The sequence below is a fragment of the Manihot esculenta genome, chromosome 1, assembly GCF_001659605.2.
Source record: "Manihot esculenta cultivar AM560-2 chromosome 1, M.esculenta_v8, whole genome shotgun sequence".
NCBI lineage: Eukaryota > Viridiplantae > Streptophyta > Magnoliopsida > Malpighiales > Euphorbiaceae > Manihot > Manihot esculenta.
In genome coordinates, this window is record NC_035161.2 from 11,887,553 (window position 1) to 11,901,522 (window position 13,970).

General features: G+C 36.4%; 1 protein-coding gene across 1 annotated transcript; it reads left to right on the forward strand.

The window, feature by feature from the left end:
- The first annotated feature begins 9,456 nt into the window (after positions 1–9,456).
- Positions 9,457–10,479, forward strand: LOC110606926. The gene is made up of 2 exons (XM_021745972.1): positions 9,457–9,787; positions 10,079–10,479. Exons 1-2 carry the CDS (start codon positions 9,457–9,459, stop codon positions 10,477–10,479), a joined length of 732 nt encoding a protein of 243 aa, XP_021601664.1.
- Positions 10,480–13,970: the final 3,491 nt, after the last annotated feature.

Genomic DNA, 13,970 nt, shown 5'->3' on the forward strand with positions numbered 1-13,970 from the left:
TCTCCCCATTGTCGGCCAAGGTGAGTTCTCCTCCGTTCCTCACCAATCTTTGAGTTCTTCCTTCAGATCTTTCAAGATTTTCACAAGTTTTTGCTTTCCTTTGAAGATTTTCAAGTTTTGAGCAAGTTTTGGACTTGGAGGCCCAAGGAGCTAAATCTCTCCCAACTCCAAGTTAGATCGCCTCTACTCTCGATCTTCAAGAGGTAAGAGTCGATCTCTAGCTTACATTATGTTTTAAACAAGTTTTATGCAAGTTCATGGGGTAGAAAATGCATGAGTAAGCTTATGTTGAGTTTATGGGTTTTTGATGAGTTTTGAACAATGTGGCTTGTAAATGTATGTTTGATGTGTTGTAGTTGGGGTTTAAGGTAGTTTGAGACCCCTAGGAGCTTGTATGCATGTTTTGGTTGAGCTAAATGCATGATGGTATGAGTTTGGAGGCATTTGTGCATGTTTGAACCAAGTTTCTGCCCTTCGGGAGAAACCAGGTTCGGCAGCCGAAAGGGCTTTCGGCCGCCGAACCCTCTTATGGAGGCAGCATTCGGCTGCCGAAGCTTGCCCCCGAAAGAGGACTTTCGCCTCTGTCTGGGAGTTTCGGCCGCCGAAAGTGCCGCCGAATATGCATGAGTTTCGCCTCTGTCTGGGAGTTTCGGCCGCCGAAGGTGCCGCCGAACCTGCCTGACTTTCGGCTCTGGAGGGACTTTCGGCCGCCGAACCTGCCGCCGAAAGTGCCCTGTTCAGCCTTCCTTTGCATGTTTTTGCATGATTGTTCAAGGTGTTTTAGGGGGTTTTTGGGGGATGTTTTTAGAGTTATGTTCTAGTTGTTTGGTCCCTCATTTGAGTCCACCTGTGTAGGTTTGGACCCGAGGAACCGAGGACCCCAGCAGTGAGTTCAGCTGCTTCTGAGTCAGTAGAGCTTCAGCTAGAGGTGAGTAGAATAAACCTTTATGTTTTTAAAGCAAATGAATTATACAGTTGAGCATGTTCATGCATCATGAATGCCATGTGATGAATTAGGTTGTTTGCATTAGAATTCACGAATATGTTGCATTGCATTTATGATGTTGATGTGGATTGGTTATTGAATGATCCTTTAGTCCTCATATGGTATGATGATGCTACGGCATGATATGGTATGGAAGTCCAAGTTGTACCCATTCTACGTCCCTGGCACTATGTAAGAGAAAGTCCAGGTTGTACCCATTCTACGTCCCTGGCACATTGGTATGTATGATATGTTATGTTAAGAGAAAGACCAGTTGTACCCATTCTACATCCCGGCACTTTGGAATGTAGAGGACTATTGGTGACAATACCATCCGAGATGTGATTTGTTGTGATGTGTTGCATTACATGATGGCATGAGATTTTTAAATGTTGTTTTCTACTATTCTGCTCACTGGGCTCTAGTAGCTCACCCCTTTTCCCTAATCCCCCAGGATTGCAGGTACGAGCTAGACAGAGAAGTCAAGAAGAGTAAAGTCTTGTAATTGTAATAGTTAGAAAGTGGACATGATAAATTGTATAATGATGTAAAGTTAAACAGTTATGTTATGTATAATGATATTGAGGATTAGAAGTTGTGCTTGACCCTATAGATGTTGTAATCCCTTGTTGATACATGATCTTAATGTCTATTGATGTTTATGTTTAACCAACTCAACTTATGATGTATTGCCCATTGGGGCATTGATGAGATCCCACAGAGGGGTCAAGTTTATGATTATGATTATGTTCAGTGCATGCACAGGTTGAGTTTGGCGTATGATAGAATGTATGAAAGAAAAGTTTTAAGTTTTACGTGATTGTTGATCATGTATGGGATTAAACAGGTTAACAGGATGCATGTTAGGCTTGCTACGGGTCCCGGCGGCCTTAAGTCGACCTGGATCCTAGCGCCGGTAGCGGTCCGATTTTTTTCGGGTCGTTACAATATTGGACCAAGAGCACTTTGGGCAGCCTCCCAAGACTTATTTAAAGGCCTTATGAAGACAAGAAATGGCAGATTTTAAGATCTCAAGATTGGATCACCTCCCATTCGGCCAAAGAAGTTCGGCCGCCACTCCACCTCCACCTTAGGCCGCCGATCCCTCTTTGTTCCTCTCTTCTATTTTTCAGTTTTAGTTCAGCCATGAGTGGCTGAAACCCCTAATTCTAGTTGAGGATTGGTTGAAACTAAGGTTGTTTAAAGGGCTGTGAGATCTAAACATAAAGTGTTTTCTTTTGGTTTGTTCAATATTCATGCAATTGTGTGCTTAATTCTAAGATTGCTTTGTTGTTTTGATCAAATTGGCCACTTGAGTCTTGATTGCAAAGTTAATTGATTATTAGTTGGGATATTTGTTAGTCCGTAATTGCTGGAAATATTCTGATCTAAGAACACTTGGTGTAAAAACTAAGGAATTGTATGATCTAGCATCATCTTCATGCGTTTGGAGTAGCTAGGATTGGATCTCTCTAATTCTTTATGCAATTGACAATTGTTTTGATGCCTAAGGCCCAAGGACGTTCCTTGGCAATTTGTTAATTAGTAATTGATTAGAGGACGTTCCCTAATTGATTTAATCATAAGGAGAGACATGGTGGTGAGAAGCGTTTTCCATCCCCATAACTAATCTATTGAACCAATCAAGAAGAACATAAGTTTCAATGATCAACCAAAACAACCAAAATGGATCCATATCTTCAACTAGATCTTTCTCATATTGATTTCCCCTTTTATTTTGATTACCTGCTGTTTTAATTGCTTTCAATAGTTGTTAGTCAAATCAATCTCAAAACCCCCCTTTTTACTTTATTGCACTTTACTTTTAATATGCCTTCAGTTACTTACCTCTAATTGTGCTTTCAGTTGATCTTGTTTGAGAAAAATAGATAAGTATTCAATTCTCTGTGGATTCGATCCTTTACCACTATCTGCAGTTATAAAATTTTTGGTAACTGTAGAGGTTATTTTTTACCGGCTTCGACAACCTACTATCACCCGACATGCTAGCTTGAGGTGCTTATTAAAAGCGACGTGCTTGCTTAAATGAAATGAACTTCTAAAGGTTAAAAATGTAAGTTTAGTAGGTCAATCTATGAATATTGAAAGTTTAAAAACTAAATTGAAACATGTGGAAAAGTTTAGTAAGTTAAAGTGTGAATATAGAAAGTTTAAAAGTAAGTTCCAAGTTTGGCCTCCATCTTTTTTTAGTTTTTCACCTAAACCCACCATGTGTCACCTAGCCATATATGAAGACATGACTAAGCATGAAAGGAAAAGGATTGTCTTCCATTTGTTCCATGCTTGCCGTGCTTACACCAAAAAGAAAGGGAAAATTAGTTTGCCTTCTTATCTTTCATCTCCACCATATTTCTCCATACAGACAAAACCCTCATCCATGTAAAATATTTTCCTAAGTGTAATAACCGGAAAAGAAACCATAGAGAATGAGGGAAGAAAGAGAGAAGTTTAGGTGCTTAAGTGGTAAGTGATAGAAATTGAAAATTAGGTTAGGCAAACATATTTTTTAATGTTTCTAATCAATTATATGTTGTTAAATGAATTGAAACTCATATTTTTATTATTCTTTGTAAAGAACAAATTCAAAAGGAGGAAGGTACATCAAAGGGGAAAGGCAAGAAAAAAGAGTAACTAAGGTGTACCTAAAGATTTTGAAAAGAATTGTGCAAAAGGTTTGGTGTTTGTATGAAGTTCTGTTTTTCCTTTGATTTTCTCATGAATATGTAAGATTAGGGATTGGTTTTATTTACTGAAAATGCTATTTTAATTGTATGGATTTATAATATGAATGTTGAAATGATAATTGGTAGGCTTAAAGCACATAAATACAATATGGGAGCTAAAAACATAAAACTGGCAGAATAGGTTTCAACAGGATAGCCTGCATTGGAAGCCTTATAACTTATTATGTAATTATTGAAATTAACCCTAACATATACCAAATGAAAGCTAATACAAAAAGCTAAAACTTTCCTGCAAAATTTTGAATCTGTAGCTAATTATATGCAAATTGCTAGTGAACCTAAGCTGGTCGCAGGGAATTGTGCATCCGGAACAGTCTGTATCACTTAGACCATAACTAATGATTTACTCAATGAAGTGAATTAAGATCAGTGCCAAATGAACCCTGAGAAGTATAAATAAAATTTTATATAAGAAATTTAAGCTTGAATCTGTATGCAAGTGTATGCATATGATATGTTTTGTTAGATTAAAAACAGATGCCAAAACTGTACTGGTTAGAACCTGATTGAGCAGTTTGCAAAGAAAAATTCATAACTTAAGTTAGGAATGTTAGAATTAGATGCAATATATTTTGTTTGAAAGCGAAGACATAAATACACAAAGTTCATGAAGAAAGGTGAGTCTAATTATGTCCATAAGACACTTGAAAATGTGACACAATCTCAGGCAGAAACAAACCTAAATCTAAATGTTTACCTAAAAGGGATTGACATGCTAGCTTTGTGGCGAAATTACGCACGTGCTAGCTTGACATGCCTGCTTTATGCTCGTGCTAGCTTAATAGACTAAAACTTTACATACATGTTCTTGATGAAATAGTAATATGTTTATGACTGAATATTATGTTTATGAGTGAATATGGTCTTTTACACACATATGTATGCTCTTAAGGACTCTTTTTACCGACGTGCTTGCTTATGAATAAATAGTTTGACATATTTGCTTGTTTCAACATGTTAAGCATCTAAATGAATAATTTTAGTATCAAATAAATATTTAACATGTAAATATGCATTCTTGGCCCTAAAAAACCTCAGTGGGAGTCATAGATAGAATAAGGGTATGGCATGCCATATACAGTTTAGCAGTACTGCGCCTTAATGGGCTACATGATATGATATTTTCGACACACTATGTGTCATATAGTTTCTCGGCTTTTGAGCCATACAGGCACAGCATTCGGCCCTCAGGCCATACATTTTGGCACTTTATGCTATACAGATACAGTTTTCCCTTATCTAGCTAGTTGATCCTACGAAGAGTTTATAGGGGCTGAGATTTAATTATATGACTTGTTAATACCTTATAAGTATGCATATAAGATGGTTATCAAATATGAATGATCTTACAATTATAAAATTACATGACTTAATTTGTCCACTTTTCACCCATTGACACATAAAATTTTCACTCGCTTTTATAAAATGATTTCATTGTATCTGTCATGAGTATTCGTATTTATACTTGACTGACATATATATTGTTATGCACCCACCGAGCATAAGCTCAGCGCATTGGACTTTTCCATGCGTAGGTAATAGATAAAGGAAGCAACAATAGAGATGTCTGTTTCTGCATCAGCACGGAGACATCATCATAACCAGTTATTCTCAACTTTTGTACAAAAGGTTGTTTGTGTTTAGCATGTGCATTAGTAGTCTACGAAGAGTCTGTAAATGAGTGTTAAAAATAGTGCGAATATAAATAAATTTGTTTACTATTTTCAGTTATTATATTCTATCTATGGGTTTAATAGTGTAAATTGAGTAACTATTGAGATTTTATGACTATTTTCCATAGGGATAGTTGCTGATAAGCAGGGAGAACTCTTGCAGTTTCTCCATTTAAAATTATTTTGTGAATCAACATGCATGTAAACAAACTAAAGAACAATTTATAATGTAAAAGCTAACTTAAACCCACATATATAACTGTATATAATATAGTATGTGGCAACCTTTACTGAGCTATTTTATAGACGAGTAAGGGGTGTTACATTTTTTGGTATCGGAGCAGAGGTTTAGGCGGTTCTAGGATATAGCATAATTGAATGTACATGCCAAATGTGTCAAGGTTATGATGTATCTCTGTAAAATTGATGCAAACCTATTTTGTGTCTTTAATTGTTTACAGAGGATGTCTGAGGAATCACAACATGCTATGGATGAGGAGGTGGGAAGTCATGCCCTCTTATAACCTGTTGAGCCAGCAATTGCACCAGCTCCTCCTAGTGAAGATAGGCTAGGACAGGATGCATTCTTATAATAGCTAGCATATATGTTTAGACGAATTTCAAGGGCAGCACCTCAGGTGCCACCCCCAGTTGCAGTACATGTGCAGGCTCCGGCTAGACCACTAATAGACAAGTTTAGAAAATATGGAGTTATCGAATTCAAATGTAGAAGAGAAGATGATGCTCCAGCAGCAGAGTACTGGCTGCAAAGTATAGAGAGAGTGTTGCAGCAGCTCCAATGCACACCACCAAATAGTGTGGCTTGTGCAATTGCTTTGTTACAAGAGGAGGCCTGTTAGTGGTGGGCACCACATCACAGATAGTGCAACCTGAGTAACGGACTTGGAAATTCTTTCTGTCTGAGTTTCGGAAGAAGTATATTGGAGATTTGTATCTAGATGAAAAGAGAAGAGAGTTTATGTATTTGAGACAGGGCAAGATGACTGTTAGTGAGTATGAAAAAGATTTCATCAAACTGAGTAAGTATGCCCGGGAAATGGTACCTACAAAGGAAGCTAGATGTAAGAAATTTGAGCAAGGTTTGCATAGTGAAATTAGGGTACTTTTTGCAGCCCATCCCATTAGAGAGTTCTCTACTCTGGTAAATGTAGCATTGAATAAAGAAAAGATAAAAGAAGAATAGAGCTGGAGACAGAAAGGATAGTAGAAGAGAGGGCAAACCCAGATACAGGGGCAATCCTCAGCCTCTCAGGCACCTATTAAAAGACAAAGGGGTGCCCAGCCATCAGGATAGAGTTAGGTACAGAGACAAAGGCAGGTACCAGCACAGAGTTTTGCAAGAAGGTTTGGGCAGCAAATTGGTACTACTGTAGCCAGTTCAGGAGGGGCAGAAAGGGGACAATACCCAGTATGTGAGCACTGTGATAGAAGGCATTTGGGACCCTGCAAAAAACTAACAGAGGCATGCTTTAAGTGTGGATCTAATGAGCATCTTATGAGAGACTGTCCTAGGGGATAGGTACCATCAGCACCACCAGTAGAGAGGCCTATTCCTGCTGGACCCAGAAGAAGAGGAAGGGGTAAAGGTAATCAAACAAGGGCAGCTTCAGCCAGTCAGAGGGTGTCTAAAATAGTAGATAGACCAGATTTTAGAACACCTGCTAGAGCCTATGCCATTAGGTCTAAGGAGGACAGGGACTCCCCAAATGTGATTGTTGGTACATTCTCAATATTTGATAAACCTATGCATGCATTGATAGACCCATGATCTACACATTCATACATATATTTACCCATTATTAATGAGGAGAAATTACAGGCTGATTCTCTAAACCAAGATATAATAGTAACCAACCCCCTTGGTCATAGTGTGATAGTGAGTAAAGTATATAGGGATTCTCCTATATCCATCCACGATCAGACTTTCCATGGTGATTTGATAGAGTTACCCTTTAGAGAATTTAATGTAATCCTTGGCATGGACTGGTTATCTAGGCATCGAGTAATAGTGGATTGGAGATCAAAAAGAATTATATTGAAAACACTTATAGATCACGATGTGGTAGTTGTAGGGGAGAGATCGGATTACCTGTCTAATATTATACCGACCGCTACAGCTAGGAGATTAATCATCAAGGGTTGTGAAGCCTACCTAGTTTGTGCACTTGAAACCAAAAAGGAGAATCCAGGTGTGCATGACATATCCATAGTGTGTGATTTCTCTAATGTTTCCTGATGATCTTCCCGGGTTACCACCAGGGAGAGAGGTGAAATTTTCCATAGATGTTATACCAGGCACCACACCTATCTCTATTACTCCTTATAGGATGGCACCTACTGAACTAAAAGAGTTAAAAATACAATTACAAGAGTTGCTTAACAAGGGTTTCATACGACCTAGTATCTCACCTTAGGGTGCACCTGTATTGTTTGTAAAAATGAAGGATGGGACACTAAGGTTGTGTATAGATTATAGGCAACTAAATAAGGTGACAATTAAAAATAAATACCCTTTACCCCGAATAGATGACTTGTTTGATCAACTAAAAGGTGCAAGTGTCTTTTCTAAAATTGATTTGAGATCGGGTTATCATCAGTTGAAGATAAAAGAAACAGATGTCTCTAAAACTGCTTTTAAAACCCGATATGGACACTATGAATTTGTTATTATGCCTTTTGGTTTAACTAATACTACTGCAGCTTTCATGGATCTGATGAACTGCATCTTCCATCCCTACCTATATCAGTTTGTTGTAGTGTTCATAGATGATATCTTAATATACTCAAAGACTAAGGAATAACATGATCAACATTTGAGGATAGTATTAGAGACTCTGAGAGAGAAACAACTTTATACCAAGCTTAGTAAATGTGAGTTTTGGCTAAATAATACATCCTTTCTTGGACACGTTGTATTAGTTGAAGGAATCAGAGTAGACCCTAAAAAGATAGAAGCTATCCTTGAATGGAAACCACCTAAGAACGTAGCAGAGATTAGGAGTTTTTTGGGTTTGGCTGGATACTATAGGCGGTTTATAAAGGAATTTTCAATCATTGCTACCTCGTTGACTAAATTGTTGTACAAGAATGTTAAGTATGACTGGGATGAAAAATGCCAGAAGAGTTTTGAAAAGCTTAAAAAGATACTTACAGAGGCACTTGTCCTTACACAGCCAAAATCGGGTAAAGATTTTGAGATCTACAGTGATGCCTCACATAATGGGCTAGGTTGTGTACTCATGCAGGAGGGGAAGGTAGTTGCTTATGCTTCAAGACAATTAAAGTCGCACGAGAAGAACTACCTTATCCATGATTTAGAGTTAGCAACCATAGTCTTTGCATTAAAGATATGGAGGCATTACCTGTATGGAGAAAAATATTATATCTATACAGATCATAAAAGTTTAAAATATTTACCCACACAAAAGGAGCTAACCCGAGACAGAGAAGATGGTTAGAGTTGCTTAAGGATTATGACTGCATTATTGACTATCATCCAAGTAAGGCCAATCTAGTAGCAGATGCACTTAGCAGGAAATCCTTAACTGCTTTAAGAGCTTTGAATGCTCGTCTATCTTTAGCTAATGATAGGACTATCATAGCAGAACTAAAGTTTATACCCAATCTATTTCAACAAGTCTAAGAAGCACAGAAAGAGGATACCGAAATAACTTTGTGGATAAGGCAAGTCCAAGAGGGGAAAAAGCATAAACATATGGTTCAAGATTATGGCTATTTGTATTATGAAGGAAGAATATGTGTACCTAATGTTGATGACCTGAGGAAGAACATTCTGGAGGAAGCACACAGTAGTTCATATGTTATGTATCCTGGTAGCACTAAAATATATCAAGATTTGAAATTGCATTATTGGTGGCAAGGTATGAAGAAAAATATAGTTGAATTTGTGGCTAAATTTCTGATTTGTCAGCAGGTGAAGGTTGAGCATCAAGTTCCATCTGGTCTTTTACACCCTATTTCCATACCAGAATGGAAGTAGGATAGGATCACTATGGATTTTGTTGTGGAATTGCCACTGACACCAAGAAAAAAGGATGCCATCTGGGTGATTGTAGATAGATTGACCAAGTCAGCACATTTCTTACTAGTGAGAACTCATTACTCATTGGAGAAATATGCAGAACTATATATCAATGAAATAGTTCAGTTACATGGAGTACATCTTTCCATTATTTCAGATAGGGACCCGAGGTTCACATCCAGATTTTGGGAGAAATTGCATGAAGCACTGGGTACTAAGTTGAACTTTAGTACAGTTTTTCATCCTCAAACAGATGGACAATCTGAAAGAGTAATTCAAACACTGGAAGATATGCTTAGAAGTTGTGTTATTGAATTCAAAGGGAGCTAGGAGAGCTACCCTTCCATTGATTGAATTTGCATACAATAATAGTTATCAGGCAAGTATTAAAATGGCACCTTATGAAGCATTGTATGGAAGAAAATGTAGAACTCCATTGTGCTGGACAGAACTCAGTGAGGCTAAATTGATAGGTCCAGATTTAGTGAGGGAAATGTAAGAGAAAGTTAGAACTATCAAGGAAAGGTTGAAAGAGTTAGAACTATTAAGTAAAGGTTGAAAGCAACTTCAGATAGATAGAAGTCTTATGTAGATTTGAAGAGAAAAGCTATAGCATATGAAGTTGGAGATAAAGTGTTTCTTAAAGTCTCTCCATGGAAAAGAGTGCTTAGATTTGGCAAAAAGAGAAAGTTAAGTCCTAGGTTTATCGGTCCATATGAGATAATTGAACGTGTGGGTCTGGTAGCCTACAGGTTAACATTACTCCCAGAATTAGATAAGATACATAATGTCTTCCATGTATCCATGCTAAGAAGATACAGATCTGATCCTTCTTATGTCATTTCTTCTGAGACAATTGATATTCAACCTGATTTGACTTATGAGGAGGAACCAGTGAAGATTTTAGCACAAGAAATAAAGGAGTTGAGAAATAAGAAGATTCCATTAGTGAAGATCCTTTGGAGAAACCACAAAACAGAGGAGGCTACATAGGAAAGTGAGGAATTAATGAGGAAACAACACCCCCAGCCATTCATGATAGGTAAATTTTAAGGACGAAATTTTTTTTAGAAGGAGGGGAGAATTGTCACATTCCAAAACCTATGGATAGAAATAGAAAAACTATTAGTTTTAAATTGTACCATTCTAAAGTTAGAGTAATTAGATTTAGGGGAGGTGTTAGCTTAACCTCGAGCTAATTAGGGGAGGTGCTACTTTAACCTCGAACTAAATAGGGGAGGTGCTAGCTTATCCATAGCCGCTTGACACACAATCGTCTATAAATAGAGCACTAAAAGTTGTGTTTAGAGGTTCAACTTGCATTTCATATAGAGTTATACATCCAAAGATAGAGTTAAAATAAGAACGACCAGTAATAGTATTTTAATATCTTTAAGCTGTAATAACTGAATCATAGAAAGTCCAAATAAGAAAACAGACATATCTTAAAATAAAGTATCTAACGAGAGAAGTAAGTCGGGATCAAGTTCTTTTCGGGAGGTGCTTAAGGGTGTCCCGACATGCTAGCTTGAGGTGCTTATTAAAATCGACGTGCTTACTTAAATGAAATGAACTTCTAAAGGTTAAAAATGTAAGTTTAGTAGGTCAATCTATGAATATTGAAAGTTTAAAAACTAAATGGAAACATGTAGAAAAGTTTAGTAGGTTAAAGTGTGAATATAGAAAGTTTAAAAGTAAGTTCTAAGTTTGGCCTCCATCCTTTTCTATTTTTTCACCTAAACCCACCATTAGTCACCTAGCCATACATGAAGACATGACTAAGCATGAAAGGAAAAGGGTTGTCTTCCATTTGTTCCATGCTTGTCGTACCTACACCAAAAAGAAAGGGAAAATTAGTTTGCCTTCTTATCTTTCATCTCCACCATATTTCTCCATAAAGACAAAACCTTCATCCATGCAAAAATCTTTTCCTAAGTGTAATAACCAGTAAAGGAACCATAGAGAAGGAGGGAAGAAGGAGAGAAGTTTAGGTGCTTAAGTGTTAAGTGATAAAAATTGAAAATTAGGTTAGGCAAACATATTTTTTAATGTTTCCAATCAATTACATGTTGTTAAATGAATTGAAGCTCATTTTTTTATTATTCTTTGTAAAGAAAATATTTAAAAGGAGGAAGTTACATCAAAGGGGAAAGGCAATGAAAAAGAGTAACTAAGGTGTACCTAAAGATTTTGAAAAGAATTGTGCAAAAGGTTTGGTGTTTGTATGAATTTCTGTTTTTCCTTTGATTTTCTCATGAATATGTACGATTAGGGATTGGTTTTGATTGCTGAAAATGCTCTTTTGATTGTATAGATTTATAATATGAATGTTGAAATGATGATTGGTAGACTTAAAGCACATAGATACAACATGGGATTTAAAAACACAAAACTGGCAAAATAGGTTCCAACAGGACAGCCTGCATTGGAAGTCTCATAACTTATTGTGTAATTATTAAAATTAACCCTAACATATACCAAATGAAAGCTAAAAAAGCTAAAACTTTCCTGAAGTGACCAAATTTTGAATCTATAGCTAATTATATGCAAATTGCTAGTGAACCTAGGCTGGTCATAGGGAATTGTGCATCCGGAACAGTTTGTATTACTTAGACCATACCTAATAATTTACTCAATGAAATGAATTAAGACCAGTACCAAATGGACCCTGAGAAGTATAACTAAAATTTTGTACAAGAAAGTTAAGCTTGAATCTATATGCAAATGTATGCATATGATGATTTGTTAGATTAAAAGCAGATACCAAAACTGTACTGGTTAGAATCTGATTGAGCAGTTTACAAAGAAAAATTTATAACTTAAGTTAGGAAGGTCAGAATTAGATGCAATATATCTTGTTTGAAAGATAAGAAATAAATACACAAAGTTCATGAGAAAAGTGAGTCTAGTTATGTCCATAAGACACCTAGAAATGTGACATAATCTCAGGCAGAAACAAACCTAAATCTAAATGTTGACCTAAAAGGGATTGACATGCTAGCTTTGTGGCCAAATTACGCACCTGCTAGCTTGACATACTTGCTTTATGCACGTGCTAGCTTAATAGACTAAAACTTTACATACATGTTCTTGATGAAATAGTAATATATTTATGACTGAATATTATGTTCATGAGTGAATATGGTCTATTACACACATATGTATGCTCTTAAGAACTCTTTTTACCGACGTGCTTGCTTATGAATAAATAGTTTGACATATTTGCTTGTTTTAATATGTTAAGTATCTAAATGAATAATTTTAGTACCAAATAAATATTTAACATGTAAATATGCATTCTTGACCCTAGTAAATCTCAGTGGGAGTGACTCGCGGTTGTCGAAGCCAGTCAAAAATAACCTTTCTGGTTATCAACAATTTACAACTGTAGATAGTGGTGAAAGGATCGAATCCACAGGGAATTGAGAACTTACCTATTTTCCTTATCAAGACCAATAAAATAAACTGAAACAAAAATAAACTGAAAAAGAAGAAAACTGAAAATGAGATAAACTGAAAGCGGAATAAAAATAAATTGCAGTAAAAATAAAATGGGGGGTTTGAGATTGATTTGATTAATAAACTACTGAAAGTAATTAAAATAAGCAAATAATAAAATAAAAGAGAAATAAATAATAAGAAAGCTCTAGTTGAAGAATTGGATCCACTTCAGTTGTTGGGATTGATCATTGACACTTAGTTTCTTTTGATTGATTCAATAGATTAGTTATGGAGATGGAAGACGCTTCTCACCACCATGTCTCTTCTTATGATTAAACTAATTAGGGAACGTCCTCTAATTAATTACTAATTAACAAATTGCCAAGAAACATCCTTGAGCCTTAGGCATCAAACAATTATTAATTGTATGAAGAAAGAGAGAGATCCAATCCTAGCTACTCAAACGCATGAGATGTTGCTAGATTACACAATTCCTTAGTTGTTACACCAAGTGTTCTTATGTTTGAATAATTCCAGCAATTACGGACTAAAAATTATCCAAACTAACAATTAATTACCTTGCAATCAAGAATCAATTGGCCATATTGATCAAAACAACAAAGCAACAATGGAATTAAGCATGAGATTGTATGAATATTGAATAACCAAAAGATAAACCATGTTTGATCAAGTCTCCCAATCCATAAAACAACTAAAGTATCACCTAATCTTCAACTAGAATAAAATATTTCAGCCTCTCATGGCTGAAACAAAAATAAAAATAAAAGAAAAAAAGAAAGGTAGAAGAAGAGATGTGAATTTCGTAGGTGCCTCCCAAGGGGGGCTTAAAGGTTGTGTGGAGGCTCCTTATGTGTCTTTTTATAGTTGAAAGTGCTGCCCTAGGTCATACTTGCTTCCTAATTAGTGAAGAGGCTGTCCAAAGTGCTGAAAAGGAAAGAATCGCGTTGCAAATTCTCCAGAAGGAAGGAGGTGCGCGGATCAGGCTTCAAAAGAGGAAGGAGGGCGCAGTCATTGAATGCAGA